At 40.0% G+C, this 20,030-nt stretch overlaps 1 protein-coding gene across 1 annotated transcript in view; it reads left to right on the plus strand.

Moving 5' to 3' along the window:
* The window catches only part of USP16 (ubiquitin specific peptidase 16), a 28,155-nt gene extending 8,928 nt beyond the window's left edge, over positions 1–19,227 (plus strand). The window contains exons 5-18 of the mRNA XM_019528790.1: positions 1,255–1,355; positions 3,383–3,573; positions 4,086–4,178; positions 6,220–6,350; positions 6,722–6,809; positions 8,961–9,036; positions 10,199–10,290; positions 11,011–11,067; positions 14,338–14,502; positions 15,169–15,841; positions 16,683–16,777; positions 17,997–18,083; positions 18,500–18,656; positions 18,752–19,227. Coding sequence (XP_019384335.1) covers positions 1,255–1,355; positions 3,383–3,573; positions 4,086–4,178; positions 6,220–6,350; positions 6,722–6,809; positions 8,961–9,036; positions 10,199–10,290; positions 11,011–11,067; positions 14,338–14,502; positions 15,169–15,841; positions 16,683–16,777; positions 17,997–18,083; positions 18,500–18,656; positions 18,752–18,876 — 2,131 coding nt within the window. The 3' untranslated portion in view covers positions 18,877–19,227. The remainder of the gene's footprint in view (positions 1–1,254; positions 1,356–3,382; positions 3,574–4,085; positions 4,179–6,219; positions 6,351–6,721; positions 6,810–8,960; positions 9,037–10,198; positions 10,291–11,010; positions 11,068–14,337; positions 14,503–15,168; positions 15,842–16,682; positions 16,778–17,996; positions 18,084–18,499; positions 18,657–18,751) is intronic.
* Positions 19,228–20,030: the final 803 nt, after the last annotated feature.

Below are 20,030 nucleotides of genomic sequence, written 5' to 3' on the forward strand. Positions count from 1 at the left end.
CAAAAAAAAAAAAAAAAAAAAAAAAGAGAGAAACCTGTAAAACAAAAAAAAACAAAAAAAACAAAAAAAACCCCCCCAAAAACACACATGCAAAAAAAAACCCCTGGTTCCCAAAATGACTGGTAAAAGCTAGGTCCCCAGATTGGTCTAATGACATGTTCATACCATATTTTAATACTGAGACTCTTAATACTTAGGAAAAGAATTTTTGTTATAAATGTCCTCTGCACTCAAAAATTGGTAGTCACTCTATAATTTCTAGTCATCCTAAAAATCTGCTAAATGCATTTGTGCCTAACACTCTAAAATCTGCTTGATGGGCTTCACTGTGTTAGAGCAGTTCTGTTCTGTTGCATATATTAGCACAGTGTGTCAATTTAAGTTAGTGTTGTAACAGATGGCAGGGTAGTGCTGTACTGCTCCCAATGCTGGACTTTATTTGTGGTAGAACATGCCCAATTACAGTAGTTGGGAGACCCATCTTTTTGGCAAGTATGCCACAAATTAGTCCTGGACCCTCCCCAGTTTCCTTCCCCTGCCCAATCTGTTGTTCAGCCATGTGCCACGCAGAGGCTGTCCATGTCACTGGCATGCATGCTGCAGGTTGACCACCCCAATCTACAACATCATAGCAGTACTTCAGCAAAATCATGTGAATCGCAGTGTAGTACTGTAATCATATACTACATATTATATGATATGCCCATATCACGTGCTAGATGATCTCTGGAGGACCCTTGTAGCCTTCTTCTCTATGATTCTACATTGTTGTTGGCATGTTTTAATTCTCATAACACAGCTATATCAGCAGCTCAGAAACACATGTAACAATACTTAAACAGGATAAGCACAACATGCTACTTATTATCTTATCTAGGCTAAGTACAACTAACTATTTGGATGGATAGAATACATTTCAATTCCTTCATTTTTATCTGATAAAATTTGTAATCCATTTTCCTTTGGGTTTTTATCCTTTAGCTTTTTTCAGGCAAGTTTTCCACTGAACTTGACTTTTACATTAATAAAGACCATAAAGGTGTCCTGAATGAAAATAACTAGGGTTTGTGATTCCTGATCATTGCCACATTTTTAGTTAGATTTTGTTTCCTAAAATTAGGATTTAAGAGTGCTGTAAAATTGCTGTATTTGTACATTTGTATGAAATGGCACAGTTTAGAAATGTAATCTGGACATTATTGTTTAACTGTTTTTGACTCAGAATCTTCTGTTTCTCTCTCTGTCTGTGCTCAGGTGCTATCTGTGCGACAATGAAGTCCCATATAGTAGTTCAACTCGCTTGGGCCAACTTGTGGATAATGTCAGAAAAGCTTGTGCTGACGCACCACATACAGGTAACTTGCTTGCAGTGTCCAGAGCCCTGAAAAGCACCTTGAATGGACTAGACAGTAGAATACATTAAGAGTCTACTTTAGCTGTGAAATTTTTAAACATTGTTATATTTTAATGCAACTTTTTGCAAAAAAGATTTAGAAATCTTCTAAGCAATAGCTCCCTAAGAATTTTTGAGACCTCACTGTATGAGTGACTCCTTTAGCTGGCAACATAATGCAAAGCCTGGTATAGGCAAAAAACAAAATAAACAAACAAAAAACCCTCTGTGATATTATTATACAAGGTTCCCTGATCACCTTGATACTACCCCCCACTGAAAGGTGACATGCTCTGTGCACTAAAGCAAAAGAGATTGAAACACCAATCTGAATATGATTTATGATGTAGGTCATTTGGGTAAAGAGTGCTAAGCTTAGTCATGTAGCGCAAGATATGCACCAAGATCACTTCCAGATGCAAGGAATTTGAATGTTCTTGAACTTTGAGCAGTCGTATTACCTTGCATTGTAAGCACAGAAGAAATGCCATTTGCTGAGCCAGACCATACGTCCATCAAGCCCAGTACCCTGTCTCGCACAGTGGCAGAGTATGGAACATAAATTTATCTGGAGACAAACAATCCTCGACAGGCTTGATAGCACCAAACTGACTAGCACCACAACTGACAGAGACCTAGGGGTAATAGATCCATAGTATGAATATGAGCCATCAGGGCAAACAGTGCTCTGGCATGCATCAACCAATGCCTCTGAAGCAAAACCAAGGAAGTGATTCTTCTGTTTTACTCAGCATTGGTGAGCCCGAAGCTGGCGTACTGTTTCCAGTTCTGGGTGCCGCACTTCAACAAGGATGTGGAAAAGCTTGAGAGAGTCCAGAGAAGAGCTTCATGTATGTTCAGAGACTTGGAAGGCAAGCCATACAAGGAAAGGCTGAGGGACTTGGGCCTCTTCAGCTTAAAAAAGAGAAGGCTGAGAGGGGACATGGTAGCAGCTTACCGCTATGTCAGGGGAATACATTGAGGGCTTTGCGGACAAGTGTTCACCAGGGCACCCTTGGGGAAAACCAGGAGCAATAGCCACAAACTCCTAGAAGATCGATTCAGGCTTAACACTAGGAAAAACTTCTTCACGGTTTGGGTGTCCAGAATGTGGAATAAAGTCCCTCCAGAGGTGGTACAATCACCTACCCTGGAAATCTTCAAAAGGAGACTGGATGGTCCCCTCGCTGGGGTCACCTGATCCCAGTTGTCTTTCCTGCCTAACGCAGAGGGGCTGGACCCAGTGATCTTGTGAAGTCCCTTCCAGCACCTTACAATCTATGAATCAGTCTATGAAAAGGCCTAGCCTACTTTAGTCTCTTCTCGTGTGTAAGATCCTCCATGCACCTAATTATCCTTATTGCCCTTCTCTACTTTTTCTAGTTCTTCTACAGCCTTTCAAAGCATGGAGACCAAAATTACACACAGTATTGAAGGTGTTAACACACCACAGATTCATAAAGGGGCATGATGGTACCTTTTTTGATTGGTTTATAATTTCCTTCTTAACTCCTAATATTTTATTTGCTTTTTTGACTGCTGGTGAACACTTAGCTGATATTTTTAGTGGACTGTTATACAGTGATTTCAAGATCTTTGCTGTGTAGTAACATTTTAATGTAGAGCCCATCATGTATGTATATTTTTAGTTGTTTTTTTTCCCATATGTATTGCCTTGAACTTACAAACATTTGAATTTCACCTGCCATTTTTTTTTTGCTCATATACTCACTTTTGCAAGATTCTTCTGATTTTTGGTGAAGCAAATAAGAAATATCCAAGCACATGCATTAGGTTGCAATGCTCGTCTGTTCAATAACATAATTTATTCAGATATTGATGAGTTTTGCTTTTTGTAAGTAGCAGTTTAGGTGACCTATTCTACTGCTCTCTGTGGAAATTTATAATAAAAATATAGGAATCTTTTTCACAGCTACAGTCTATTTACTAGATATATTTAAAAAGGTAACAGTCCTTTTTGTATTTCAGTATCAGAACATCAAGAAAGCCAAGATTTTGAGAATAAAAAAACAGAAAAAGATAACAGAAACGAGCAAGAAAAGGAAAAAAGAGAAGGCATGATCAAAGAAGAGACTTCTTATCCAAATACCAATGCAGAAGTGATTGTGAAAGGACTTAGTAACCTGGGAAATACGTGCTTCTTTAATGCTGTCATGCAGGTACAGTGGGATAGTGTTGGAGTTGCTGCAGATACAGATTACTTTAAACACTGCACTGCACTGGCTTAAAAAAAATTCAGAGCTTCACTTAGGGGAGGCACAAACACACTGATAGGTACTGATCCCAAAAAATTACAATTTAATTATATCTAGACAAGATAACAAAAGGGGCATGAGACAGAGGATGGGAATTTCCAACAATAAGTTACTTAAGTTATAACTTGAATAAGATCTTGTCCTTGCTCACCCAACCCAGTATGTGTGTGTAGAATATCTAACCATTTGGTGGCAGACTAGACGAAGAGCAGAAATGGGTTTGAAAAGAAGGAAGTTAGATAATATTGCTGTTCTGTGTTGAAGAACAAAATAGAATTTGTGGGGGAAAAAAGTAGATACACTCCCTAAAATTCATTATCACTTGCTCATCTGCCCATACCATATATCACTTCAGTGCTTTCTTTTTCTTTTTGCTCCCTGATTTACCAGTTTTAATTTTACTACTTCTTTAACAGAATTTATCACAGACGCCGGTCCTGAGAGAGTTATTGAAGGAAGCTAAAATGCCTGGAACAACTGTTAAAATTGAACCATCTCACTTTTCAACAGTATGTCCACTTTATAAACTAAAGGAACAAGCAGATCTTTGTCTGAATTTTTAGATTTTGAAGAAATTGAAGTGAAATGTTAATAGAGCCAAGATTTAAATTAATGGTAGTTTATCATTGGCTGCTGTGAAAAAAGGATTTCAGGAGTATTTAATAAGGGGCTGATTAGCTGCACTTAACACCTGTTAATTTTTAGGAATACCTCTATTACTTCCAATTATATCTCCATTTTGTTTAATATTTATTCATTGTACCATTACATCAGTGGAATGTGATCAGCTGATCAAGATGGGCAAACTTTAAATTAGTGCATGTATTATTAAAAGAGGAATAAATACCATCAGGATGGTAATATTTTTGAAAAATACAAGTCAAAGAAGCCTGGGAAATTTGGAGCTAAGATTAAACAAGTTATTCTTAGTCTTGAGTTTTGATACCAGCTAAAGGAAAATGGTTCTTCTGTAAGTTTGCAGTATTAACTTATTGCTTATTTTATTTTTTTTTTTTGTAAATCTTACTCTAACGTAATCGCTAGAACGCAATATAATACTCTTGGGTATGACTGTAAACTGCATCCGACTAGAGGGCCCGGTAGCAACATGGTGGGGTTACTAATAACAGGGTAGTTCCTATAAAATACCACAATGTTGCAACCTCCGAAGTAAAGTGAGTACAGGGTGCATCAAAACTGTAGTCCCCACTACCTTGTAGGTGCCCCTTCCTTAGAGACTAAAAGACATTATGACAGATGACACTAAGATGTGGGGGGAAGTGGGCATGCTAGAAGGGAGGAATAGGGGGCAATTGGACCGAGTCAGGTTACGGGGGTGGGTGGATGAGAACAGAATGGGTTTCAACACCGACAAGTGCAAGGTGCTGCACCTGGGGGGGAAGAAGCAGCACCATACCTACAGGCTGGGGAACTCCCTTCTCGTCAGTGCAGAGGCAGAAAAGGATCTCGGAGTCGTTATTGATGCCAAAATGAATATGGGGATGCAGTCAGGAAGGCCAGCTGCACCTTGTCATGTATCCACAGATGCATCTCAACCAGATCCAAGGAGGTGATACTCCCCCTCTGTGCGGCACTGGTCAGGCCGCAGCTGGAGTACTGCGTCCAGTTCTGGGCACCACACTTCAAGAGGGATGTGGACAACATGGAGAGGGTCCAGAGGAGGGCCACTTGCGTGATCAGGGGACAGCAGGGCAGGCCCTATGAGGAGAGGCTACGGGACCTGAACCTGTTCAGCCTCCACAAGAGAAGGCTGAGGGGGGATCTAGTGGCCTGTTACAAACTAGTCAGAGGGGACCAGCAGGCACTGGGGGAGTCCTTGTTCCCCTGAGTGCTACCAGGAGTAACTAGAAATAACAGTCACAAGCTGGCAGAGGGTAGATTCAGGCTAGACATCAGGAGGCGCTACTTCACTGTCAGGGCAGCTAGGGTCTGGAACCAGCTTCCAAGTGAAGTGGTGCTGGCTCCTACCGTGGGGGTCTTTAAGAGGAGGCTAGATGAACACCTTGCCGGAGTCATTTGACCCCAGTACTTTTCCCTGCCATAGCAGGGGGTCGGACTTGATGATCTGCTCAGGTCCCTTCCGACTCTACCAGCTATGAAACTGAAACTCTGACAGAAACTTGTTTTTGCTGCAGCATTAGGCAGTTAGCAGCAGTTTTTATCTGTTGCTCTCTGGCATAAGCTACAGCCACCAAGGCACTGAATATCTGGCCTTTAGATTCTGTCTCAGAGGTCTAAAGTGGGGCTGGTAGGTCTCAGACGGCCTCCACACTCTTCCTAGGCATATGCTTCAAAGGTCTTGGTATGATGGTCTTAGGGATCCATACAAGCAGATTCATCAGGCGCTTGACTAGACCTCTTAGGTGTACACCATGATGCAGAGGATCAATAGTTGCCTACTACTCCATAATGGATATTCTTTTGAGGAGTTGGAATCCAGGTTTCATGGTATGCAGCTCAATCGAGAGGAATCGATTACTACTACTGAATTCAGAATGCAAAACTGGGTTTGTTTTTGTTTTTTAACAGGAGCCCCTGGTGATACAGCTTGAAGAGCCAGGGCCCCTTACATTAGCCATGTGCCAGTTCCTTACAGAGATGCAGGAAACAAAAAAGGGAACTGTTGCTCCGAAGGAACTCTTTGCTCAAGTTTGTAAAAAGTGAGTATCTGCGTAATGCACTTTATAGTGGGATTGGAAAAATAAAAATATACTTGAGTTAATCAGGTGGTAGTTCTACTCTCACCAAAAATGTTTTCTGCTAGCATGAGTGCAATAGAAAATAACTCATGCATGTGATACTTCCAAACTTTTTCAAAGAAAGCAGCAGGGGCCAAAATATAAATGAGTAAATTTGGAGTGAAAGAAGCAAAATAAGACTATATACTATTAAACGTCATGTTTTTCCGTTGTTCCCATATAAATGCACTAATTACTAAATGCTTAAAAATTTGCCTTAATCTCTTACTGCAAAATTAAAAATGCTTTGCATCTCTTAATATGCTATGTCATTCTCGTTTTGTTTTAAACAGAGCAATACGTTTTAAAGGGTACCAACAACAAGACAGTCAGGAACTGCTCCGTTACTTACTTGATGGGATGAGAGCAGAAGAAATCCAAGTAAGTACTTGTGTTGTGGCAGTGCAAATGTTGTGTCTGTATTCAACAGAGCATCTAAATCAGTAGGCTTATGGGAAGCTTTCTGTCTTTAGTGTATATTCTTTGGTATTATGTAGTGCACATGGCAGCCTATAAGTAATTTTTTTGCATACCAAATTAAATGATGTTAAGTTCTAGCCTTGAGTACATTTGTAATGAATTTTTAATTCCTATCCCATCTAAAATGTAATTAACTATCCATTTAGTGTAGTGCTACATATGTATGACTGTGTGATTTAACTTCAGGATCTTGAGTTAAGTTAGTCACATGATTTTTCTTTATCCACTCTTTCCAAATTAAGCCAGTCCATCTTGCACAATCTGTCTAAGCTTCCATGACTAGGCTGCTGTAACGAAGTGTTGTACCAAAACCTGGCTACTCCTTAGAGTACAAAAAAGTACATATCTGCTGTTTGTAAGAAGAAAAAACATTATGTATATTTTGATCAAAATGGAATTGCAGTTTTGGGAGAAGGGTATTCTGGTGAATCTTGAAGTTTTTCTCTCTTGGGGTTAGTTGTTTGTTTAGTTTGGTATAATGAAGTTAACAGGCTCAGCTGGGCCCGTACTGAATTCTGTGGGTTAACATTAAAGTAAATACCTTACATGAAAGCCTGAATCCTTCAGAGAGGGAATATTAATAAATTCACCCAGTGCTTTATGGGGGCGGGGAGGAATGAAAAAAAAAAACAAGATTTGGAGCTCGGGCTGTTTGAAGAGTTTTTTTTTTTTTATAAAAGTGTCCTGATAAAGCAAATGATTCCTGTGCATGTTTTATCCATTGTTTTCATTTGGGCCTTGGTTTGTAGAGTGCCTTATTCTCAGACTGGTCACTTCATGCTAAGGAGGCTCTAATGTAGGGCATATTTCATGCATTTTATAAATAAACATCTTTCTTCACCGATTATTAATTTGAAATGCTTAACTAAATATATGTTTAGGAATTATGAAAAGATAATTTCTTATAATAGAACATCTATTCCAGGGGTCAGCAACCCCTGGCATGAATGGCACACGAGGCCATTTTGCTCAGCATGACGCATCCAGTCCAGGCTCTGGGCAGCTGCCAGCAGCCATAGAATCTGGGCTGCTTGTAGCGGGGAGGTTGCAAGTCCTGCTGCAAGCAGTCTGGGATCCATGGCAGGCAGCAGCTGTGAAGAGCCCTGGCAGGATGTGGCAGGCAGCTGTGAAGCTTGCAGGTGGCTACACTAGGGTCCAGAGTCCCAGCCCAGCTCATTGCTGTTTTGCGCCTCGGAGACCAGTGCAGGGAAGGAGCCGGGCCTTCACTCTACTGCATGGGGCTACATGCCTTCAAAGCCTGGCATCCCCACAGGTGCAGAAGGGGAGTAAGGGGTGCACGTCCCTGTCCCCATATTGCCAGGCCTTCCTATGAGTGCAGCGGCCCTACATAGGAAGGCTCTAGCTAGGTGGCTGCCCTAGGTGGTCCCAGGGGAACAACTCCTCCAACACCCTAGCTCTGCTAGGCTGGGCCGAGCTATGCTGCCAGCCCCCACTTTCAATTCTGCTTCTGCTGCACTGAACTGGTAGGTGGGCTGCTGCTATGAGGTAGCACAGACCTCAGCCATGGCCCTGCCCGTTGCAGCCCAGGGGGTCCTGGCAGGGTCTGTGCTGCCTCTGCATGTTCGGCCAGTGCCCAAACTGTGGTGGAGAAGGGGTGCCCCTTCCCTCCCTGTGCCCTGGTGCCTTCCATGCTGTGCCCCTGCAGCCACTGCCAACAAGTAAGGCCAGGGTTTTGGACCCCAGTGCAGCTGTTTCCAGGCTTATAGCTGCCTGTTACAAGCAGCCTGAGCTCTGTGGCAGGTAGCAGGGGCCTTACAAGAGCCTGGGCTGCTCAGAGGAGGCAGCCATAAGCCTGCAAGCAGCTGAACCGGGATCTGGAGGCCCAGCCTCCCTTACTGCTGGCAGTTGCTGCCCATGTGCCTCAGGGAGCATGGCAGGGATGGGGTTGTGCTGCCATGACAAGGATCAGGCGCTTCAACTCCCCCGCTTTCCACCCCTGGCATGACATCTTCAAAGTCCAAGTTGCCAGTTGTTTTGGCGCTCAGGCCAAAAATGTTGTCACCCCCTGATCTGTTCACTTTTATCTTTCAGCGAGTAAGTGTTGGACTACTTAAGATGTTGAATGTCTCTGATAGACAAAATGAAGAACTAAAAAAGAAAATTAAAGGTAAAATTCCAATTCATTAGATGTTCTGATAATTGAAACTGTAATGCTGCATTAAAATAACTGCATTTTTAATAATCTAACACACCAGGTTAGAGGTGTAGTAGTTTAAAAAATGTATTTTGAAAGTTATGATTATCCTATTTATTCAAAAGATCTGTTTGTTTATTGTGAGTGAGATGCAGTAACATAGCCCTTACAACAGTGCTTCTCAAACCTTTTCCTCGGTGTGACCCCATTTATGGCCCCATTTTCTCAGGATGGTCCTCTACCCCTGCAACCTCATCCACTGATGTTGCCATGACCCACAGTTTGGGAACCGCTGCCTTAAGGCAACTTGCTATGGTTCCTGTGGTTTGAATTTGAACTTTTGCTCTGGGTTCATCCAGTGGCCCAGTTGACCAAATATAAATGTATATCTGGCTATTTGGGTTGAGAAGTAGATACCATTAGCTATAGAGACTGAAGTGCCTTAAACATACTGGCCTTATAGGGTTGCTATACTTAAAAGGACATTTGATCCTGGTTATCCTGAGTAAAATGAGCAGATTTTGGCCACATTTTACACTAATTTTAGTGCTTGATGTCTTATCTGAGATCATGTAACCAGTTAATCTGTGTACCTAGCAAATGGATTACAACAGGAAGTACTCATCCACCACTAGTAGCCCATTATTACTGTGAGTAAAATTTTAAGCAGCAGTGCACTGTAGTGTTGCACATCATCTAGGATAAAAAATGAACAGGCTTTCTGTTTCAAAATACCTACTGAGTTAAAAGTCCTGACACTCAGTCAATGAACCAGAATTGATTTTACAGGTGTCCTAATGACCAGCTCAGTGTTGTTTAGTTTGAGAAGGTTGCTAAATTAAAAATGATCAGCTATACTAATTTTATGAAGATAGAGAGGGAAGGAAGGTATCTAAGAATTAGGTAACCTCTCCTCCTCTCTTGCCCACCTCTTCCCTCACTCAAAGACATTATTTTATTCTGTAAAGCAATTTATTTTTCCTCCAAGACAACTTAACACAAAGCAAAACTGCACTCTTCAAATCTTATACATGGCGTTCTCACTGTTGGTAATTCAACATACCAAATCCAAAGCAGTCATTACGATAATGTTGTTATTGCATCTAGTTTATATTGTAAACTTTCTCATTTTCAGAGTATGAAAAGAAAAAGGGGATACAGACTTTTGTGGACCGGATCTTTGGTGGAGAATTAACTAGCACAATAATGTGTGAGGAGTGCAGAACTGTAAGTGAACTATCTATTTTGAATAGTCAAAAGACCACGTCTTATTATATAGAAAAAGCAAGAAATAATGTTATGGACAGGATCTATTAGATAAGGATTTATGAACTGATATCAGCTTAACTCAGGAGGAGCTATACATTTCTCATATGAAATTTGACAGAAACATGGTCTGATGTACTACAAAGCTACTCTTTTCTCTGAAAACTTGATGGTGGATGATTGCTGAATGCTTGGGGAGGATAGCGTAAAAGACTTCTTTTTTTTCTTCCAGTTCTAGAAAGCTAAACGTAGAATTACGACTGTTAGCAGGAACTGTGACTTTGCATTCAGGTTCCTGTTCGTAAATGTGATTTTTTTTTTTTTTTTTTTTTTTTTTTTTTTTTTTTTTTTTTTTTTTATGATCACATAAGATCACGTTTAGAATGCAGTTCCATAGATAAAAAATAGTATAGACTTTTTGAAGGTAAGGTGTGTAGTGTTATGTTTCTGTATCTGTTTGTTTTTAAGTGCCTAAAGTTATGAGAACTCAGAATTCCAGGAGTTGCTGGTGCTCAGCACTACTCAAAATCAGGCCATTTATTTGTCTGTATCTGGACTTTACCTACCCAGAGTTCAGAGTTCATTTTAATCCTTGGCCCTAACTTTTGTTTAGATATCTAACAAAGAAAAATCGTGATGATATTACTTCTAATGATATTAAGTAAAATCTGTTTGCTTAAGGTGTCCTTGGTCCATGAGTCTTTCCTTGATTTGTCACTTCCTGTATTAGATGATCAGGTAAGAATCTTTTTTTTACTACCATCTTTGTGCTGCCAGTTCAGCACTATTATTTGGATGATAGAGAAATAATTTAAAGTCATAATAATAATTGCTTATAAATCTACACGAGAATAATGGGAGAGTAAGAGTTGATGTGAGGAGTACAAGTTATGCCTGCATTTGCTCTTCTTGGCAATTCGTATCATGGTGGTGGAAACAGGTGAACAAACCACCAGAGGTGGTATGTCATTTACTCCTCCTAAAGTAGACAGCATTTTGATCAGGGAATGAAATTTGCTATGCTGGAAGAATGTCTCACTGTTGTGAAAGACTGGCTTATAAAGACTAAGTGTTCAAGTATTCATAATTCAGTTTCAAGAATCTCCCATTTAAATAATCATATGACAGTGTGAATATCCATGTATTTCTGAGACAAGCTAGATGACACCTATTTTTCAGTTTCTTGCAATTTTTGTGTTGATACAATAAGATGAATTACGGTAGGTTAGAAAAGTACAGGCAGTCTTCAGACTTACAATGCAGTTGGTTCCTGAAAACCACATCTGAGTTGAAATGTCATAAGTCGGAACCAGTTTTCCCATAGGAAGAGTTGTAAAAGGAATTTACATTTATAACTCTTGATACAGCTGCATCCAGCTGGTAAGTCTATTGTGGGGAAAGGGGAAAGGGGGGAGGGGCCTGCAGTGAGGGAGGGGCTGATGCTGGGGCAAGCACTGCCCTGCTGGGGCTGGGCAGGTGCGGGACTGAGCTGCAGCTCATGGTGTGGGGGGGAGTGGCACAGTCCCACACCATGCAGCGCTCATCCCAGCCCTAGTCCCTTCTTCACTGTAGGGGGTATTGATTTGCCTCCCCATGCCCCTTCCCTTCCCCCTCCCCGTCAAAACCCATGTGTGGTTCATGACGTTTGTTGTAACTCGAAGTCATAAGTCGAGGACTGCCTGTAATGTGAATGTAGAAGGGAGGCAGTCAACCTGTGGGGAGCAACTGTGTGTGGTATGCAGGAGATGAGGCAGGGGACAGGCAACACAGTGGCAGATAGAGCAGAAAGAGTAGCAGATCAGGAGTGGCACTTGAGGGTGCGGGGCTATTTTGTAGCACATTTGCCTAAGCCCACTACATTAGAACCTGGGTTATCCATATCTATGTGGTCACAACCCACTTGGTTCACAGTAGATTGGTGAATTAAAGGCAAACTGCAGAGTTGTTTGTTCTAAAAGGCGCTGCTTTGCCACTCAACTGGAACTTGTCAGCAGTCCCGTGTACCTGCTGGGTGAAGACTTTGATATGAAAGTCTCAACAAAAAACTAGATCACCTCAGTACCCCCCACACAGATATGCTATCTATGTATGACACCAAGATGGTTCATAAGCCCTTACCTTTTGTGAGGGCCACAGAACCTACCTCTGCAGACTAACAGGTTCTTTATAACTGATGAATCTGAAAAGTCACCACAGGCTGGTGACCAAAATGAAAGTTAAAAGTGTTTTCTCTCTGTCTGCACCTCCTGACACATGTGGATACAAACAAACTGCATAGAGCTATCTGTCTTCATGTTAACTAGCAAATAAAGGGTCTGATTCTGGAAACACTTATTGAACATGAATAGGTTAATTGAAGCAGATGTGGGTTTTCTACAAAATTTTGAAATGAAAATTTTTCTGGAAAATTGTCCAATGCCCTAAGTAGAGCATGATCTGAGTTCGCACATTTATTTGACTAATATTTAGTAAACAAAACTTTAAAAAGTACTCCCTTGTTAATTTTATGTTCCAATAGCCACAAGTATTTGAACTGAAATATTTGATTAGGAAAAAAATTAAGTACAGCACACTTAATGTGGTCTAAATGTTGTATTCAAACAAATTCAAAGCTTTACGTGGAAATAAATTATGTAAAGACAGTACACAATAGCATGCACTTCCCTTACATTGTCTGTTTTAAATTTAAGAAGGAAAACGAAGGCACTGAAAACTATTGACACACTAATGTTAGCACACCCAAAGTACTGTGCATGACATGCTGTGGTTTTCCACTCATCTACTTTAACTCTCTTCCACTGAAGTCATTGCTGCACCTCCAGTTTCACTGTTGCTATCTGTAGAATCACTTGCACTACTTGTTAGTTCCATCTGAGACAAATCTGATTCAGAACTACTTGAACCACATTCTCTTTCGCTAAAGGATGGTTTTATCAATGAGTCTATGGGCATGGGCAACTTATCACACTGCATCTTCTTCACTAATTGTGCTTCTGACTGATTCTCCAAAAGCAAGCGATTTTGAGAAATGGAAACAAGCTTAGCGGTGTATTTATTTGTTAGTCTATTCTTCCTTTTTGTCTTGATTGAGCTGAAAGCCTTCCAGTTCCGTTCACAAGCAGCCACCGTTGGTGGAATGCTTAGGATCCTTAGTGCAATCCTGGACAACGGTCGGGTGTTACAGTATCCCTTCCACCATGTGAGGAGACATATGCTCTGCTGCCTGCCAAGCTTGCCTAATGTATTGGTATCCATTCATTGTTACTAATGATTTTATGAAACAATGAATTTTTAGAAATGGAAAATTTCCCAGAAAAACAAAGCACTAGAAAATTTTCCACCCCACATCTGTGCATCGAAGACATTCTAAACTATCCCAAATATTTCTTTTCTTTGTTGAACTTAATGAGATTCATATCTATAAAATCTGAGTGTTGATATTGTGCTTTTCAAATGCACAGGGCTTGGTTCTGCTGGTTCTTTTGGCATTAATATAACAATGAATCTGTTCATGGCACAAGAGCAACAGGATTGGGCTCCTGGATCATGTTTATTATGTGTTGTGCTGAGTCAAAAAATTCACTTCTTACTTTGGACCAGATCTGGGTAACAGAACTCCTTGCAGGCTGGATCCATCCCACTACGTGCACTGGCCCCAGAGGTGGTGGTGGCAGTTTGAGTGACTTCAGCCAGGTACCCCTTAACAGAGCTGGAGCTACTGATTGCCATGTCCCCCTGGATTCTGCAACAGCCTGCTACCCCCTGCCCACATCCCCAATTTCCAGTGACCAGCAGGCTGGATACAAAGGCTCCATAGGCTGGAGCCAGCCTATAGGCCATATGTTTGACACTGTGTTACACTGCTTAATAAGTCATCTCACTCTGAAAAACTTTTCAATAACATACACAGTGCTGTGTAATTTTAAACCTTTAATTTTATATTGATAAAATAAAATGTCTCTCTGAAGCTTGTCATGGTACCTTTGTTATGATTTTGCTTTCTTCAAGAGTACTAAAAGTACAAAAGAAAGAAATACTAAAAAAGCAAAGGAAAAGGAGACTGATGAGGAAGATGACAAACATAATGACAGTTATATGAAGGAGCGGGAGGATCCTGGTGCCAGTAAGCACCACCAGAAAAAAGCAAAGAAACAGGCTAAAAAGCAAGCCAAGGTTGGTTATTTGTCAGGGGTGGGGTGTGTCCCAGGGAAGAAGGGGAATAAAGTACTCAATATTATTCAGCTTACCTTGAGATGTAAAATAATCTGCTCATTACTTTTTTTGCTTAGTCTGTTTTATGAGTCGGGGGAATAATTGCATGAGGACAGTTACAAATTTCTCCCAACCCAATGGCAAAGCTGTAAGAAGCAAAAATTATGCATTTTACTTGTAGAGCTGTAGCACTAAGCATTCACTTTCCTGGGTAGTGTTGGAGTGAGATTGTAGCTCTGGCTTTCCTCCTGTCAAGTTACTGCAAAAAAAAAAAAAAAAAAAGCAGGAGGGGGGGGGATGTTCCTGGTGTACAAGTGTGAAAACATGCTGGGGACACGAACTTGGGTCTGGATTGCGAGAGGTATTTACTAACTGGAAGAGTGATTGGGGATATAGGGGTGGAGAAAGCTGTCCAAGTAGCAGAGCGAGAATGATGCTGGACACTCCAACTTTTAGCTTGAGGGTCATAAATAATTTTCCCCGCTTTAGATGAAGCTTCTATTGTTGATAACCATTTTTAAGAATATATTTCCTAAAGAAAGCGCTTAGCAGATTAAAATATTGCAACTCTTTTTATATCCTTTTATAATGCAGTTTATATTATAACCTACATATATGGATTTGCAGAATCAGCGTCGGCAGCAAAAACTTCAAGGAAAGGTGCTTCAGCTAACAGAAGTGTGTGTCACAGAGGAATCTGAAGAAAACTTAGAAAATAAGAAAGAAATAAAGGCAGAAGAAATGAACTCTGAAGTCACAGACTTGAAGCAGGAGGAGGAGTCTTCAAATCAGTGTAAAGAAGTATATTTAAATCAAAAAGACTTAAATAATAAAGAGAACTGTGCAGATTCACAAAGTGAGCACGAAAACATAGGAAATCCAGAACAAGAAGGTTTAGAAAATGAAAACAATGTAGCTGACCCTTTGGGAAACTTAGTATCTACTGCAGAGTACATCAGTGGACTTGATGATCTGCCTTTTGAGGAAGATGATCATGGAGAAGATGATCATACACTTACTACTAGTATGTCAAAACTACAGTTGGACACTGCTTCTGACAGTGATATGGATACTTTGGATGACTTTGATACTGCTCAAACAAAGATACGTGAAGTGGTGAATGAGGACCCAGAAACAGCTTTTTGTACTCTCGCAGACAGGGAAGATCTAAATATAGAAGAAGGTTCAATCCATCTTTGTTTGTATCAGTTTACTTGTAATGAGGAACTCAGTGAAACCAATAAACTGCTCTGTGATGTATGTACAGAAAGGCAATATGGACCAACAAATAATGGAAAAAGTATGATAACTAAATTTAAAGAAGAAAACGTTTAAATGCGTCTGTATATCCTGTAATTTCCCTGAAGTGTATGGTGTATGCATTTTAAAAGGGGGTTTGCACAGATAGTTAGTTAGTTTCTCTTGAGCTAGTTTTTAAAGGCCAAATTGTGAGCAGCTTACTCTTTACTTAGTGTTCCTTTTAACTTCACTGGAGATATTCCTAAATTCTAACCTGTGTAGAGAAGAGTTCACGCAGCTTTTTGGGTATGGTCAATAGTAAGATTGAATGTGAAACCCTTTTTTTTAATTTTGTTTTTTTAAGGCTATATGAATAAATGCAGGAATGGTTGTCTAGTATATACAACTTAAGTGTTAAAACTGCTGGAGAACCTGAGTTATGTAATAACATGTTTCAGGGGTGTAGGTTGTAGCCATGTTGGTCTAAGGGTGTAGGCAGACATGGTTCTTTGGGTAAATCTGGTACCTTTTACTAGACCAACTAAAACATGTTGGGATAACATCCTGCAATTTTTCCCTAAATTAATAAAAGCACCATACAGCATCTAACTGCAGAAGTCTTAGAGGAACTTGTTAGAATTAATTCTGTATGAATTGCTGCTGATGAGACTTGATAAGCTCTCTTAACTTTTTAAACAGGAATAGCATGCCAGGAAATAGCAGGTTGTAAAGGCTTTTAATTTTGGAGAGGAAACTTTGATCTAAATCTATTGCAATACTGGATTCTGCTAAATTGTTAGTTTATACATAATTGTTACTATAATTTACTGTACACTAGAGACTTTTGATGTTAGTGTACTGTTTTTGAATGGCTAATGAGCTATATTCATTCTTTCTTTCAGGTGAAAAGAAGCCTGTTTACACTAATGCTAAAAAGCAAATGCTGATCTCTCTTGCGCCTCCAATTTTAACACTTCACTTAAAGAGATTTCAACAGGTATTCTTAACTCAGGATTTAGTATTTCTAAAGTGAATCTGGGTTCTTAAAGAATGTTACAGTATATATGGATCTTTCTTTTCTAATGTTGTTTCTTGAACTAGAACATTCCTTTCCACTGTTAGAAAAAATACATAGGAAATACCCCTGCTGTATTTATTCATGATTTACTGATATTATTTGGTGTAATAGTTCTTTTTTGTCTCTTTGCTGACATTCAAGTCCATCATGCCTCTCTCCACTGCGGCGGGGGCGGGGAAGGGTGTTTCCCACAGCCAATCTCATGCACCATAAAAGTGGCCACGCTGGCACCTGCCCCTCTGCCCACCAGCTAAATGGGGAGCACAGCCTGATGGGGTGCACTGGTGCACTCGGGGGGTGCATGTGCACCCCTCTGCACCTCCTACATGTCACCCCTGAGTCCATTATACTGGAGCTGGTAGCATAGAACCCAACACTGAAAACTATAGAAACAGTGGTAAGTTAGAAAGGAAGAGAAGGCAGTCAACTGAAAAGCACTGCTGTAAAAGTTTAGTTACACAAAGCATATGCTCTGGTCAAACAATTAGTAGAGTAGAAGGATACCTAGGTAAAGAACAAGGAACTGTGCATGTAATCTAATTCACACAACCTAGCAGATAGGGTAAGGAGCAGAAAGCAAAGCAGCAGAAGGGGATCAGAGGGTACTCAGGGAGGTTGTGGGACTCACTTGTGGCACACCTGCCAAAAGGGTTGGCATCCACTGATCTAATGGGAACATGATTATTTTTAAGAACTTAAAGTTTCAACTTTAGGATGCAATGAGCTGTGGGATATTGGGCCTTTTACCACTTCCAGTCCATCACATAAAACCCTTTCATTTGGACTAGAACCTTTTCCCTTTTTTAATTTTAATAATTGCTGAGAAGTTCTCCATCCATGCAGTGCAGATCCAAGTTATACTGTGAAGCAGTGTAAGGAACAATTGGGGAAAACAGTTATGGAAACATAGCCATTGGAAGAATATGCATTTTTTTAAGCTCACGTGAAGGTGGGGTTGGAGAGGCCTTTAAAATGCTGGCATATTTTAAACTTATGTCTAAACTGTAAAAAAATAAATAAATAAATAAACAAAAAAACCAAAAAAACAAACCAAAAACCAAAAAACCCTTGCTCTGGCCATGGTTTGTGTGTCAGGATTTAAAGTCATGACTTTTTTTTTGTTTAATCCTACTTTTAGGCTGGATTTAATTTACGAAAAGTTAACAGGCATATAAAGTTTCCAGAAGTAATAGACTTGGCTCCTTTCTGTACAGTTAAATGCAAGGTAAGTAAAAAAAAAAAAAGAAAAAAAAATCTTTGGAAGTCTCCTTTCCTTCTTCCCTCAAGTGATTTTGTTCAGTTAGTTGGGCCGATATAACTGGTCTTTTTCAGAGACTGGCTTGGTGTTGAAACTAAATCCTCTGTTACTTAAAGTGCCCTCTAACCTATCTCAGCCTCTGAGACAACCTGTGGCTAAATAGGATTGGCTGCAAGTAGGCACAAATAAGCTTGTGATTAAAGCTTTTTTTCAAGCGTATTGATTCTTAGGCATAGTAAGTTGGTCAGTGAAGATTAGCAACACAAACATCCTCTGAAAGCTGTTCTGATTTTACACAATGAGATTGGAAGAGACACCAGTTAAGTTGGCATCCTTCTATTTCTACCTTGCTCATAACATAAGCAAAACTTTCACTTCTGCAGAATGTGGCTGAAGGAAATTCAAGAGTACTGTACTCTCTCTATGGGGTTGTTGAACATAGTGGCACTATGCGATCTGGCCACTACACTGCCTATGCCAAGATGAGAGCTCTGAACAACCATCTTTCTGATCTTGTCCTTCATGGAGAAGTTCCCCAAGGTAGGCATGAGTAGTCTAGCTTTAAATAGATTCCTGTAGGGTGGTAATAGCTTGTAATATTGTACGTCTCACTCTTAAAATTCTCTGTTCCACAGCTTCAGAAACTGAATCTGCAAAAGGACAGTGGTTTCATATCAGCGACACCCATGTGCAAGCCGTGTCTACTTCTAAAGTGCTGAGTTCACAAGCGTATCTCTTGTTTTATGAGCGACTGCTTTAACAAATATGAGAAAAGCCACCTGACAGAACACTTCATGGATTTTAAACTGATTTAAAATAAAGTGATACATTGAAGAGAACTGCTCTCAGTCATAGTCTATTAGACTTGAAGCTACTGTAAACAATTTCAGAAATCCCAACGTTACCTAGAAGCACTAACTGCTGCCATGACTGAATGATACTTCTCCAATAGCTGCACTGGTTTTCCAATAAAACCACTTTATGGTCCTAAGTTACAGCTTCAGATTTGGAGTCATTCATTTTCAGTAATGGCTATTCTGCTGGCAGTGAACAAATGTATGCTTTTGAACTCCTCCCAGTTTCTTGGTTTAATATGCCAGTGGTGTTTGATCCCAATTTCAAAAATTTGTATCATGGGTCCTGTTACCCTCAAAATCTCTAGAAGTCACTGCTTACTTAGTTTCTCCCTCTCCAGTCAGTACCTCTAAGTTTAGGGCTGGGGACAGACATAATTTTAAGCAGTATTTAAAAGGGGAGGAAGGGACTGGCTGTATGCATCAGCTATTTAACAGCTGAAACGTAAATCTTTTCCTACATAAAAAAGAAGCTGTAACTTAAACCTGTTCTGTTCACATTTAAAATTGTATTGGTATAGTTCTACTGTATTGCATATACTACTACACTAATATAATAACATTATAGTACTGTTTATACTATTATATAGTCTATACCAGCAGTTCTCAACCTTTTACACTGTACAGCCCAGGTAAAAAAAAGTCCTGGTCCCACCAGCTGAAGAGCGGGGGAACATCCCCACTGGTTGAGAGAACCTGATCTATACCACTACCAGGGTGGATAAAAATAGATTGAAATAAAAAAAAATTAAAAATTGGATTTTTTATTTAATCTTGATTTTCTTTACAGATGCTTTTTAAAAAGAATAAATCTATACAAGGATAGCTTTAGTTTAAGACATGTTAAAGCTCAAAGATATAATGGAATAGAGATCATAACTTCTAATTATATACTATTTGAGACAATATTTTCATGTAGCCTTTCTAGAAAAGTTTTATAAATAGGTCACAACAGGCTACAGACTATATTAGGGGCCCAATTTTACAAGGTTCCCAGAGGCTCCTCTTTAAATTACTAAAGATTAAAGAAAACCACTTTAACCAATGGTAGAACCTGTTT

The sequence above is a fragment of the Crocodylus porosus genome, unplaced genomic scaffold (genome assembly GCF_001723895.1).
Source record: "Crocodylus porosus isolate Cpor-Errol unplaced genomic scaffold, CroPor_comp1, whole genome shotgun sequence".
Classification (NCBI taxonomy): Eukaryota; Metazoa; Chordata; order Crocodylia; family Crocodylidae; genus Crocodylus; species Crocodylus porosus.